Genomic DNA, 14,472 nt, shown 5'->3' on the forward strand with positions numbered 1-14,472 from the left:
TGGCTTATGACCTAAAATCCTAGCCTCCTATTTATCTGGTCACCATCGTGAGACAAAGTGTTGCAAATGGGCCACTGCTTCCAAAAGAAGGGAGGAGATTGGAGATTCCTCTGAGAAGAAGCCACGATAGCACTAATTCCCCAGACATGTGTTAGCAAATAACCAAGTAGTCCTAAGTCGCCCACTAAGACCCTTTGGAAGGTCTCCTAGAATAAAAAGCATCTACAGTCAGAACATTGGAATCTTGTTTTTTAGCAGTCTTCCTGCAGCAAAATTATTGTACATTAGTTCAACTTTTGTGTGTGGGTGGCAAGGTTTTTCAGGGTATTTGAGAATGAGAGTCAGTTCAGACACTGTCTCTCTGGAGATGGCATCAGGTTCCACAGGTGAAAGGTTCAGTCCCACAAGGCTGCACCTCACTCCCCAGTTCAGACGCCAGTCTCAAGCTCCAGGCTGTTACCTGTGCTTCTGACTGACCAGCTACAGGTTGGACGTTCCAGTGACCTCCTCTTAGATTAATTTGCTGGAGCAGCTCACAATACTTAGGGACACACCAGCACTTAACCATTTTATGAAAGGATATGATAAAGCACAGGAATCAACAGCCAGTTAAAGGGATACATAAGGTGAGGTCCCAGAGTAAGGAGCTTCTGTCCTCATGGATTTTGGGGTCTGGCTTGGTAGCAGATGGAAACCTTCCAGTTCCCCAAGCATGGAAGCTCTCCGAGAAAGGCCTAAAGATTGCCCTCTTGGATTTTTATGGAGGCTTCACTACACTATAATGATTAAGTTATCGGCCACGGGCTGAGTCAACCTCTAGCTCCTCTGCCCTCCCTAGAAGCTTTGGTGGGGGGTACTGACAACTCCAACCTTCTAATCACACGGTTGGTCCTCCTGGCAACCAGCCCCACCCTTGGGTGGGGTCCAAAAGTCACCTTTTAATAACAGGACACCCATTTCACCTTTATGGCTCTGAAGCATTTTCAGGAATCTGAGTGACCATATATATATTTCTTATAAATCATTATATCACACAAGGCTTCTTAGGAACCCTCCCTTATGACAAGTAACGTGACAATGACTAACATTCAGTAGTTCCCAGCAGCTCTCAGAGCACATGAGGGCAATTTCATGAATTATCTACAAACAGAAACAGAACAAATACAACAGAAGACAAATCCACAATGCTCATCAGGTCATCCAGTGCAGAATTCCAGAGCTCCGTAAGAATAGGATCTGTACAGTATTACTGCCCCCCCGCCCCCAAATTTAATGACATTTCTCCCAAGTAGAAACCCACTCTCCATTCTTCCAGAGGCCTCTTCCAGGCATCATCCCATTCCTTGTGTCCTGGTGCTTCTTGGTCTCTGTGACCCTTGCTGGCCTCCCAGGCCTGGAGCCTACCTTTGCCTGACACAGCCAGCTCGCCGAGAAAGAAATGCGGTTACCAGGAAACCAGCAAGCCAAAGCCCCCGCTCACAGCCTAGTGCTCTCTCAGACCCCTCAGATTCCTCTGAGGGTGCACCATGGCAACCCTCAGAGTAGAGGCTTTTAAAGACCTCATGTTTCATTTGGCTGGGCACACATCCTTGCTACTGCTGTAGCAGCCTAAACAGGAGTTCTTTACTTTTTTACTTTCATTTCTCCAGGATGAACATGAAGGATCAAATAAACAGACAGGGTTCCTTTTATCAGAGACAGAATGGTGTAGCCATGAGGTGCAAGGGCTCTGCAGACAGGCTGTCTGTCTATCGTGCTGTGTCACTTCTTGGCTGTCACCTTGGGCAAGTTACTTAACCCCCGTGTGCCACCATATTCTGCTCAATGAAATGGGAATCAAAGGAGGATCTACCCCCACAGGGTTGTTGTCTGGATGAAACGAACTGGTACGTGAAAATGCTTGGAGCAGTGCCAGGCACACAATGTTCACTCAGTAAAGACAACTTTCCCCATTATTCCTGGGAGTTATCTTCCTTCAGAGAAAAGGAGATCGAGTGATGCTGCTGAGTTAAGAGCTAGATGTAAAGACAAAGAAGTTCCCTGGAAAATTCAGGACAAAAGGTATTTGGGAGGAAAAAGACACCAAAAAGAAAGGAATAAGCTGGGGCGCCTGGGTGGCTCAGTGGGTTAAAGCCTCTGCCTTTGGCTCGGGTCGTGATCCCAGAGTCCTGGGATCGAGCCCCGAGTCAGGCTCTCTGCTCGCCGGGGAGCCTGCTTCCCCCTTTCTCTCTGCCTGCCTCTCTGCCTACTTGTGATCTCTGTCTGTCAAATAAATAAATAAAATCTTTAAAAAAAGAAAGGAATAAGCTTGTTCCCTGCCATGTGAATAGTGACTCCACACATGATATATCTGGCCCTGGCTGTTGCAGTTAACACACACTCAGCACTCTGAGAGCTGTGAGGCTCTTGGCCCTCGGTCCTGCAAGAGGTTATGGGACTGTCAGCTGCTGTCGCCTTATGCACTGGAAACACACCCCAGGGTCCACAGTGTAATGGCTCATTGTGAAGCCAGCAGCAAGCTGAGTCATGGGAAATCCGGAGAGCCAGAGAGCCCAGAGTGTGAACAGAAACAAGGGAGGGAAAGGAAGAGGAAAGGTGAAATGAATGAGTGCTGTTCCATGGAATTGTGGAAACTGACCCAAGTACTAGAATGCAAATTTGGGATTACATGAACAGGGTAACAAAGCAGGAAGAAGATCAACAGGAAATTTTACATGGAAAAGTGTATCAGGAAGTAGCTGCTGAACAGCGTTTAAAGCCTATCAGAATTGCTGCGTTTTAAAAATCCAACTCTCTCTCTTGCCCGGGTCTCTGACCCTAACATGTGGTCCAAAGCTGCGCTTCCAGAATAACAACTTGCCTCTCCCATTTCCTTAACTTGGCTTTGCATGCCTCCGAAGGGCCTCCATTCCATCCAGAAGTCCTACTGGGTGGAGTTCCAGGGTCTCTGTGGATTCACTGAGAAAATTAAAATGCTAATAAATTATTTGGATTGTTTTATGATCTTCCCAGAGATACCGGGAGAAATCTAAAAGATAGGACTTTTTATTGAATGATATGAGAATTTCTTTCACTTGCCCCTGAAGATTTATTATCATCTTACATTGCAAATGCTCATGCAATTTTTTTTTATTTTTCAATTTGATAGAAGGTATTCAATAGCAGTAATATGCACAGAGTTTACTCACCTATTTGTGCAAGCTGGAGAAATACGGGACACCTCAAAGAACTGGTGGCTTTTAAGGCTGGGACAGGTTACTAAAAAGAGTGTACAATAGCCTCCCTTCGAAGATAAGATAAAACTTTATTATAGATCTACACAGAGAGATAGACCCAGTTTATATGGTTGCCTGAAGTTCTTTCTCATACTTGTCGATTTCTTTATTGATTAGCTACTTAATTATGATCCATTTCCTTTCCCCAAGGATTTTTGGAGATTAAATTTCATGCCATTTGTAGCCATTTGACCATTACTGGATCCTCTTGGTCATCATTATGCCACCAGTCAGTACCTGTCATGGTCATTTTGTTAACATGAGAATTCACTGTACCAACTTCTCAGCAGTCACCTCTGCCACAGTTGGGGAAAGAAAGCACAGAGATCTGAGCAGCAAGTTGCTGTGTCGGTGGCCCCTGCATGGGCCAGCTCCAACGTTAGTCAACTAGACTTCTGTATAACTGAAGTCCTTCTTAGCTGGCGAATCATAGAAGACAATTTAGCTCTTCTGGGAAACAGAAATCCTGGCAGGAACAAGAGATAAGTGGGAAGGTGTTGGAGGCTTTGATAAAATGTGTTTACTTCCCTTTTTCTTTTTCCTTTTCCTTTTGCATTTGTTTTCCCCTTTGTATTTTATCTGAACATGCATGGGCAGGGAAGAGCCCCAGGCTGGACCTCATGAGCTCCTTTTGACCTCTCCTCCCCAGAGTGGAAACAGAATCCTGTGTTCCATTATCCTGAGCCACCACCAAGGGCCGTCCATCGTCAACTACGATGACGAGAGTGGGAAGACGTGCGTGCACATCGCAGCGGCAGCGGGCTTCAGTGATATCATTAATGAGCTGGCCAGAGTGCCTGAGTGTAACCTGCAGGCTCTGGATGTGGATGACAGGTATTCGGGCCCACTCAGGATGGGTCGGGGACTACCAGTCATCTTCTCTGAAAGTTAATCTTAAAGAACATGGTTAAAGGGTTATCCTATATGACTATATCCCCACTGCCGGTAATGTTGACACATGTGCTGGTGACAAAAAAAAAACTGCTCTGTTTTAGTCAGGGCAGGAAAAATCATTGTTATGGAGAGAAATGCTGTGACTGAACAGTCTTGTCAGATTTTCCACTTTTTGCTAAACGTTTTCAGAAAGCTTTCTGTATGTCAGTTTCCTGCTATATGTTCTTTTTTATTCTTAACAGTAAGTCTTTTTTTTTTTTCTAAATTCCTGGTTTCTGTTATAAAGTCAAAAAGTTCTTGCTATCCAGACAAGAGCATAATAGAGGCTTTATATTCAGAACCAGATAGGACTTTATCAAGCCTTTTTTTCCCAAGCATTAAAATATATTAGCATAGAAAAGGAAGCTGGATCTGGAATGGGGAAGAGACTTATCTCAGAGGTAATTAGCAATTAAAGGAAGACGTATACTCTCCTCTTCCAAACAGAACTTTTCATCCACAGTGCTTTTCTTCCTAATCAACTATTAAGAGCTTTTCAATTACACTGTTTATCTAATCTTCCTTTTAGTTAAGCATTGACTCAATGGAAATGCAAGAATAATATAACAACAAACAAGACTTGGAAAATAAGTAAAAGGCTTACGCACTGTGTATGGGGTTTTTTTTTTTTTTTGGTTTTGTTTTGTTTTGCTTTTTGTTTGTGTGTTTTTAAGCCTCTTGCAACTTTAGCCACCTATGTATCCTAACTTTAGATAAATTCCAAGAAGCACCTCCTACTACTGATTCCCGAAATCCTTGTAATGCTGGAGGAAAAAATCTTAGGTTGCACCTTAGTCTCAGGAGCTGGGCATGGTTAACATGATGACTGTAAAATTAAAGCATAAAGCATTGAAAGTAGACTTTTCCTAAGAGTAGATGTTAATCCTGAGCAGGTAAGACAGTAGTAGCAGGACTAAAGTTATATGAAGAGAAAAGGTGAATGATCTAGAAGGACAAAAAAAAAAGCGCAACACATTGAGGAGAGGAGGGCTGGAGAAAAGTTTGCCTAATTCAAAGTAGTTTTAGAAGCAGCTCTGAAGAGAGTCTTCACCATTCTGCATTATCACACACTTAGCAAAGAAAAGCCAGTTCCACAAGCGTCAAAAGAAAGTAGAGCCAAGCAGAGAAAGAAGGTACAAAAGATAAAGGCCATGGAGAGTTTAAGTTCAAGTAAAATCTCAAGGAGAATCTAGTTCCTGCTCCCGAGCTCAGTTCACAGTTTGCCGGCGGTGACAGATCCTGCCCGCCCTCTTGTTTCATGTTTAGTGCGTCATGCAGCTGTGCCTTCACACAAACTATGAGCTCCTCTTCATGGTAGAATTTTTTCAAAATTTTAGTAGGTGTAAGTGCCTTAAGCATTTGTAGTAACTGTGATTTCCCATCTTTCTTAGCAGAGGGAAGTGTTTGAAGAAAAGGGAAGAAATAAGGCAATGATTTAAAAAAAGAGAGAGAGAAAAGGAAAATGCGGAGGTCCTAGTTCTCCTTGATACTAAAATTTTACAGATCTGTGACATTTAGAACATGGTGTAAATTAGCCTGAGAGTGATGGCACAGAACACATGACCCAGAAGTAGCTTATGTAGCATAAATGTCCCAAGTTTCATCAACCCGTGGGGTCAGATTGACATTAATATCCAACCCATCTATCATCAGGAAAGACCATCTTCCATCAAGTTCCCCTCCCTACATGTTTCTGGGAATCCTCTAGGGAATGTTTACATGTCCTATAAATCATTCCATGGCTGCCAATTCCTCAACCAATGCTTCATGCTTAGAGTCATCATTTCCTGCCACTCAGAGACTACCTCCTCAGCCATCTCTAATGACTTTCTTCTGATCATGGGCTCTGACCCTCCTAACTCCACACTGTGATGGCTGAAACCAGTCTGCTGTTCCTGTGAAACTGCAGGAAGTTTAGAGTAAGAAAGGAATTACAGCCCGGGATAACTTGCAATTGGACACTACAGATTGCCCACAAAGTCTCTACATGTATCAGTTAGGAGTTGTCTATATACTTCCCTTGTTTTTCTGAAAAACAATGTCAGTTTCCCCCCATTCTTCTGGACCTCTTTTTCTGTGTTGGTAGTCCAAACAATTAAAACAGTCAGCCTTCACAGTTGTTGTGAAGAAATATTTCAAGCTGCTCCAGAGTGGATTGTCATGGTTCAGTAAATTGCCGAAATTGATGTCCCACCCTTCATCTACCGAATTTATTGGCAATATATTCTCTAAACAGGATGGCATAATCTGGCTGCTGCCTCATCCTATTTCATAATAAATAGTGTCTGGAGACCGCTCTCAAGTAGAGTGGAATGAATCACATCTGCCACATATTCAAATAAGCACTGTGATTGATCACTATATTGAAGAAGAAATATGGCCCTATTAAGTGGTCTCAAAGTGCTACCCATAGCATAACTCGAGGTGAAGGATGCTTGATTGACAGGAGATATAATCCATACCTCGGGACACTGGCCACACTGGGGAAAAGACTACCCTCCAAATATTAAGGCTCATGTACCTTCACAGATAGCCCCAACTGAGCCCTTCTCTGTCAAACCCTTCAGCTGCCTCCATGTCTGAGAGACCACTTGGCTGCCCTTCTGCCCAAGGTTGAAGCCCCACCACAAAGCCAAGGAGAAGCTGGTCATGCCCTCCTTTCCTGCCTCAGGACTGAGTCTTTCCCAGGGCAACTGATAAATTACAGTATTTTCTCCCAGTCTCTTGCTTTTTTTTTATCCTAAGAAAATACTGGTTTTACAATTTAATAAAGGCTTAGATACTGGCGAACATATACCTATCTTCTGGCTAATGCAGGGCTTTCTAAGCATAAAGTTATGAAAAACAAAAGTGAAGAGATAATTAAATGTGTTTTTTCAATGTATGGAAAATCACTAAAAAATTAAAAGTCAAGTAACAAATTAAAGAAAAAGACTGATACCTTTAATTCATAAAGAGCCCACATAAATAGTAGAAAAAACTACCAATCTAACAGAAAGAGAGCCAAAGGGCATTAAGAGTCATTTCAGTGAGGAGACACAAATGACAGTAATGTATTTCAAAAAGTTCAACCTCACTGTTAAACAAATGCAAAAGGAAACAGCACTGAAGTATCATTTTGCCTACCAAATTGGCAGAGATTTTTTTTTTTTATATTATTTATTTATTTGAGAGAGAGAGTGAGCAAGAGAGAGCACGTGTGGGCTCGAGGGGAAGAGGGAGAGGGAGAAGCAGGCTTCCCGCTGAGCAGGGAGCCCCATGTGGGGCTCAATCCCAGGACCTTGAGATCATGACCTGAGCTGAAGGCAGACACTTAATTGACTGAGCCACGCTGGCACCCCAGCAAAGAGTTTCTTTAAAGGTGCTAGTAACACTCAGTTTAGGGAAGGAATAGGCACCCAGCTGGTAGGTGGCTAAATTGAGTCAGTGTTCTTAGAAGACTATTTGGCCCTGGGTACATAGAGCCTGAAAATTATCCGCAGCCTTTGACCCACTGCTTCCTCTTCTAGGACATTCTCAGGAAGGCCAGTGAAGGCAGAAGGCCAGGGAATGCTTAGAACTAGAGGACAGGCTCCAATGGGCACACTGTCATCCTGCAGCCCCATCTAAAGCTTAGCATGTCCAGGACATGCAGAGCAACATACGTCTCAGGCGGGGCCCAGACTTTAAACAGGACCTGTCGCTGGCTAAGCAACCTGGGCCATGTCTGTGCTCTGACCCTTGTATTGCTTCCCTGTGGTCCCCCAGGACCCCACTGCACTGGGCTGCTGCTGCAGGGAAGGCAGACTGTGTCCAGTCACTGCTGGAGCTGGGCATGGACAGCAACCTGCGGGACACCAAGGAGAGCACACCCCTGGCCTATGCCCTGTACTGTGGCCACGCAGCCTGCGTCAGACTCCTCTCCCAGGAGAGCAGGTGAGTGCACCGGCAGGCCCTCATTTTCTTCCTCCCAGCAGTGCACAAAATCCCTTACAATTGCTGAATTTGTTGATGCACCAGGCCAGCACTACCTTAATACTGTGTTTGCTGTTGTCTAACAGAGGGTAACATGTTCTCAACGCAGTGAAGCAAAGTGATAGTCATGGCATGAATCCATCAGACCCAGCACCCTCTGGACTGGCGCTTCTCCTTTCTTCTCCCTTTCTTCTTCCCTTAATGCCATGTCTCTTCATATTCTTTATTCTGTAATCAACAATTTCAAAATTTTGTTCTCAAGACCCTTTTGCACTTCCAAAAATTAGGAACCCCAGAGAGCTTTTATGGATGTGAGTTACACCTACTGATATTTATGGCATTAGAAATTAAAATAAATTTTTAATAAAATATTTATTTAGTTACTCCTGTAAAGCAATAATAACCCCATTATATTTGAATGGTGACCTAAATACCATGTTTTTAGTTAAACACAACCTGTTCTCCGAAACCAAAAACAAGTTGTAATGAGAAGAATAGCCGAGCTCCACCTTGTTTGCAGATCTCTTTGGTATCGTAATAGATGCCTGGATACAATACAGCTGGATTCCCATATCTGCTCCTGCCTTCCCTCTGTTGCAATGCTTTGTTTTAAAGTGTCTGGAAAAAAATCTGGCTTTGCATAAATGTAGTTGAAGAAAGATATTTCAGTGGCCTTTGGAGATGATTGTGGATACTTTTTCCTTTGATATTACATCAAAACTTGACAAGTGTTAGTTTCCTAAAGGTTAGTTGCAATATGGACTGCCAGCATATCAATGAACCTTTTATACTCTGTTGTATCAAAATCCATTAGTTCTATCTTGCACTTTAAATGGGTTTTATACCCATGCATGACTTTATAACATCTTGTTCTGGTCCTTTGGAAAATACTGGTTCAGTTAGTTGTGAATATCTTCCAAATGACACACTTCATGATAGAATTTTTTAAAAAATCACATTCATTAGTATGATCACTGATCTTATCAGTAAAGCTTTTATGTATCAGGAAGCTGTTAAGCTTACAGAGTGCCTGTAGGTTGTTCACAATTCTAATTTTTCCTGAAAAACTGGACTTTTGTCATTAGCAGCAATTACTATCAACTGTTTACCTTCAAATAGCAGGCTTATTTTATTCATTTTTGAGAAAATTTCTGTAAATAGCCAACTCCAAATAACCATAATTTGTCTATGAGTCATAAAAATGGTGTTCCGTGAAAAAAAAGGTGTCTGAGTTAGCTGGCAACTCAATTACACAAGTGTTTTGCCTCAAGACAACGGTCATACTTCATTATATAGTGGAATTGCTTACGAGCACTTCTTCCTGTTTTGTCAAAAAATATATACCTAAAGGTTAATATTTAATAAAGTTAATCCCTTTTGCTGGACATTAATAAATTAAATGACGATTTTTTTTTTAACGTAAGTCCATTGACGCTACTGTGACGCTACTTGATTTGTACCAAGGAGCCCAATACTTTGACCCCCTATCTCTGTTGTACCCTTGGTGCAAAAAACAGCATAGTGAAAAAGGCACCTTTTTTTTTTCTAAGATTTTATTTATTTATTTGACAGAGAGAGATCACAAGTAGGCAGAGAGGCAGGCAGAGAGAGACAAGGAAACAGGCTCCCTGCCGAGCAGGGAGCCCAATGCAGGGCTTGATCCCAGGACCCTGAGACCATGACCTGAGCCGAAGACAGAGGCTTCAACCCACTGAGCCACCCAGGCACTCCCGAAAAAGGCATCTTGATATTATTAAAACACCTCATGGAACTCCTGAAGACTATTAGGGACCCCCGCCCTCAGGGTCAATGGGCCGCACTCTGAGACCCCCTCACCCCCGAATCACAATCTGTGACAGGAGGAGGAAAGACTGTAGAAGATACTAAAGTAGGATTAATTCACAGGGCCATATTCTCTACAGGTCAACTTGAAAGAACTTTAGAAATCCCCTGGGGCTCTCTCTGGTAACATCAGGGGTCCAGAAGTTGTGTTCAGTAGTTCAAAAAGCCTAGTGGAATGTGAAAGAAGGAAGGAGAAATACATCATAGAAGTAAAGATCCAATTACACACTGCGTGACCTATCAAGATAAACATGAATTATATGCAGTTAAGGGGTGATGTTTTCCAAATCACAGATTACAATTTCTCACTCAGAAAAGTAATGTTGCAATCTGGCTTTTAGGACACTCACATGGGTCAGGTTTCATCATTAACTCGTACCACAGAAAGCACTAAGTCAGTTGTGGCCTCAAAAGAGAGTAATAGAATTTTCCAAGGAACAAAAACAGAATAGTGCTTCAGGGAAACTCTCCACAGAAAAGGAGCCAACTGGACAACTTTTTTTTTCTTTAGAATTTGCCTGTCCATTGGGCATTGCTCACATTGTTTCTGCTGCCACGCCCAATCTCTGGCTTACACACTTCCTCTAGAGCAGCTGAAACCCAGACAAAATTTTCTTCCCTTGCTTTCCTTTAGTAGACTTTTTTTTTTAAGTATTTTTTCAATAGGAAATTTAGTAAAAACTGAAAGGGAAGTGAAGAACATCTAAATAGCATAAAATAGGCCAGCTTCCTAAAGTAGATACTGTCTGAGCTCTGCCCAGATCTGTTGGGATCCCTTGCAGAGAAAGCCCCAAACCACACTTCCCCCACCTCTACGAGCACACCCCACTTCCACTAGTTGAAGCCTCAACTCAGGCCTGGCCTTCATCTCTGTGACTTAAAATTTACACTCCCTATTAACTGCCCTTGAGAAGTGAGAACCGTAGTGTTTTAAGCTCTTTTCAGCTTAGGTTATCCCTTGGTGAAAATAGATTCTCTAGAGGTAAATTTTGAAAGGATAGCTCCCGAGGAACTAAGAGGAATCTAAGAAATAACTGGGCTGAGAAGTTACCATGGCAAGGAAAGAGGAGAGACAAAGGGTGTTGCAAGTTCCTCCACATCACCTTTGACTTGAGACGGCTTTGGGGTCTCTTTGGATGACCTCAGACAACCTTCTCAAGAAGATGGAACAGAGGGAGGTTGTTTTGTTTTTATTTGGTTGGGGATTGTCTCCATTTTCTGTCCTCTCATGGCATCCTTGTTATTTTATATCCCCATAGAATAGAGCCTGCTCGACCTCTTCCTTCCCAGAACAGTAGACTCCAGAAGAAGGAGGGACGATTCAGCATGCTCAACCAAATCTTCTGCAAAAACAAAAAAGAAGAGCAGAGGGCCTATCATAAGGATCACAGCAGGGATCGATACAGGGGGGAGCACACCTCGGAAGTCGATGACATCATCACTACCTTTGACAGCATCACGGAGACCAACTGCCAAGAAGAGCCTGGTGGTCAGGTGGCTATGATTGACTTTAAGAAGCGGACCTTGGAGAATTCAAAATATCTCTTGCCAGAAAAGAAGCCTCTGGCCCATAAGGGGCTTCCACCAATCAGAACGCAGAGTCTCCCACCCATCACCCTGGGCAATAACTTCCTCACGGCTTCCCAGGGGGCCACTTCTCAAGCCGGCCTGAACTCTGGTACTCATCAGATGGCCCCGAGATCTCAGAAAAGCCGAAGTGAGCAGGACTTACTGCACAACAGAACTGGCTGCCAGACATTGCTAGATCACCCCTGGAGAGGCGATTCCAACCAGGTGTTCTGTAAAGCCTGGACTGTGTCTTCTTCTGATAAGCTGCTAGACAGATTGCTCACCAGCAAGGCTGGTCACCAGGAGGTCTTGGGGCTGCCCCAACTTCCTCACCTATACAATCCTTCATCAGGTATTGTCCTTGCTTCCTTTTCCCTCATTCTGGGCAGGGTCTCTCTGTATAGTTCTGGGTGAGGAACTGGACCAACAGTAGTAGCCTTGAGGGCAAGGCCAGAACAAAATGGATGGTTAGGGCCAACTTCTGTCCTTGAATCCACTGGATTCAAGATCTCCAGGCTATGGAAGCATTCTGCTTTTCCACCCTGAGAGCAGTCAGCAAGTTCAAGTATGTGCCTTCTCATCTTCCCAGCAAATACCTGTGGCAGATTTGAACGGGAATCTTAGTATTTTCAGTGGCAAGACTCTTAGCTAGGGGTAAGTGGCAGAGATCAGTCACGAGGTGTTGATCTGTTTGTGTGCCAGCTTGGTTTTAAATCAGGTGTTCGGTCCCTGCTCCAGACCTACTGAAGCAAAATCTTGGTGACAGAGAAGGGGAAGTGGCAGTGCCTTCTGTGTATCCACATAGAAAGGAAACACATTCACATGTTAATGGTTCATGTCTCCACACATTCCAAAGGCTCACATTGCATTTCTCCCTCCTGTCTCTTCCCCCAGCTCTAGGGCACCCCACATCCAAAACTACTGATGCTGTTTTTTGTTTATTCTTCCAGAGAGGTCTTATATACGTGATATACACACACACACAAAACATTTATACATAAGTATATATCCCCCTTTTAAATAAATATATAATACAAAGAATTTGGTTTTATATACATACCATATATATATATATATATATATATATATATATATATATAATTCTCCCCCCCTTTAAAATAAATATATCACACTAAAACATTTATTTTTATTTTGTAAATGGTCCAAAGGGGATTCTGAGGCACACCTGAGAAAGGAAACCATTGTTCCAAAGCGGAGGCTACAAAACCGCTTCCCAAATCTATTCATTACCACAGTGTCTTTTGTTTTCAAGTGAGTTAATCGCTAATATTAAAAAATCATGAAGTTTCACACAAAAATGGAAAATTCTAGCTTCTCTTGAGAAGTTAACAAGTTGGGCAACCCTGAACCCAAATCGCACAGGGTCATGACAGGCTGGATGTGCATACCCACAGTCCCCTTCAATCCCAGTTGGACGTCACTGACCCCAGTTCGGCGTAGTCCACCACACGCCCTAGTATCTCTCCGTGGAATGTCAGTTGTTCTTTATCCATGTGTTTCTGTTGTTTTTCTTATGATAGGGTTGAGAGGGAGAAAAAATGATGTATCTCGAACCCTGTTTCTGTCAAACACAGAGGAAGGAAAGACCAGGAGAGCTATGGGTATTGTAAGAAGAGGAGGAGGAACATGTGTTTGGAAATAGAAAATATTCCTTCCTGTTTACTATGTAGCATGAGTCTGGCTCTCTTCCCTCATTTCTGGTGCGTGGTGTCTGAAACACGTGAGGTGGAGTATGGCTGCCCTCATACGTGTCTGTTATGTATTGAACCACAGGATAAATATGGATGAGCACAGGAAGGCTTTTGCCTGGTATCCGAGGAAAACTCCACCCAACATTTTACTTCCTCCACAAAGCGCGAAAGTATGTGGTTAGTGGCCTGGATTTGGTCCTGTCCTGGCTAATACCTTCTCTTTTGAAAAGCTTTTGAAATTTGTGAAAATCCTGTTCTTTTTCTGTTCCCCAGATAGCCTTGGTCTGTCTTTTCTCTGTCAGTTACGACTGGGCTCACCTATCTGGAACAGAAACTAAAGTAACAGCAGCTTCAACAACAACATTGAAGTAACTTGAATAGTCCTGGGGTGGCAGAATAGCAGAAGAGAAGCAACAAAATTCTCCAAGGGAATCTTAAATAATTAGCTGTGGCACATTGAAGCGTTTCTTTTTTCAACCAATGTTTTTAAGCACTGATAATAACTAGGAGCCATTGTAGGCAACTGAGTTGTGATAAAATAAATCTCCCAAGAATCTTTAGCCTATAAAGGAGTTTTTAAAGATAATGGTTTTACTAAAATGATTGTGCAACTGACTTTAATTTTCTTCTCATGTTTAGATAGAAGATTATATGGTCTTTATAATGGTTAGAGTCTCTGTCATTCTAATTTGTCAAGAGGCAGAATACTGCGGTGGTTAAAACATCTGGCTTTAAATTCTGGCTCTGTCACTTACTGTTACTTAATCTCTCTGGGCTTTCTTTTTTTTTTTTTTTTTAACCTGAAAAAAACTGGGAGGAAATACCTTAATATAAGACTGTGAGTTGCTGTTAAGATTAAAAGAGGTGGTGGATGTAAAGTACTTAGAACAGTGATTTGAATATAGTATTATACACACACAAAAGTGTATGTTGTTGTTTTTTTTAAAAACAATGTGCCAGACCCTGTACTAAGCACTGTGCTTTAGATACAAGCTAGAAATGACCTTGTTTAAAAGATGATGAAGTTTAAGTAAATATACTAGTCAGCTGCCTCATTGCTCTCACATCTAGTCTTTTTTCTTCAGCTCTATTCTGTCTCTCAGGTAACGATGCTTCCTAGGCTCCCTTGCAGCTGCTTCCAGGTACTTTGGGCCAAGTACCGGGAGGCACAGCAGCAGCAGAAGAGC

The 14,472-nt window shown here is 42.7% G+C and overlaps 1 protein-coding gene across 1 annotated transcript in view; it reads left to right on the forward strand.

Annotated features, from left to right (window-relative positions):
- The window catches only part of ANKRD55 (ankyrin repeat domain 55), an 88,875-nt gene that overhangs the window by 67,594 nt on the left and 6,809 nt on the right, over positions 1-14,472 (forward strand). The window contains exons 8-10 of the mRNA XM_013052329.2: positions 3,925-4,109; positions 7,956-8,123; positions 11,264-11,925. Of these exons, the coding sequence (XP_012907783.2) occupies positions 3,925-4,109; positions 7,956-8,123; positions 11,264-11,925 (1,015 nt within the window). The remainder of the gene's footprint in view (positions 1-3,924; positions 4,110-7,955; positions 8,124-11,263; positions 11,926-14,472) is intronic.

Source organism: Mustela putorius, unplaced genomic scaffold (genome assembly GCF_011764305.1).
Source record: "Mustela putorius furo isolate JIRA1106 unplaced genomic scaffold, ASM1176430v1.1 tig00000145_pilon_pilon_pilon, whole genome shotgun sequence".
In the NCBI taxonomy this organism is placed as follows: domain Eukaryota; kingdom Metazoa; phylum Chordata; class Mammalia; order Carnivora; family Mustelidae; genus Mustela; species Mustela putorius.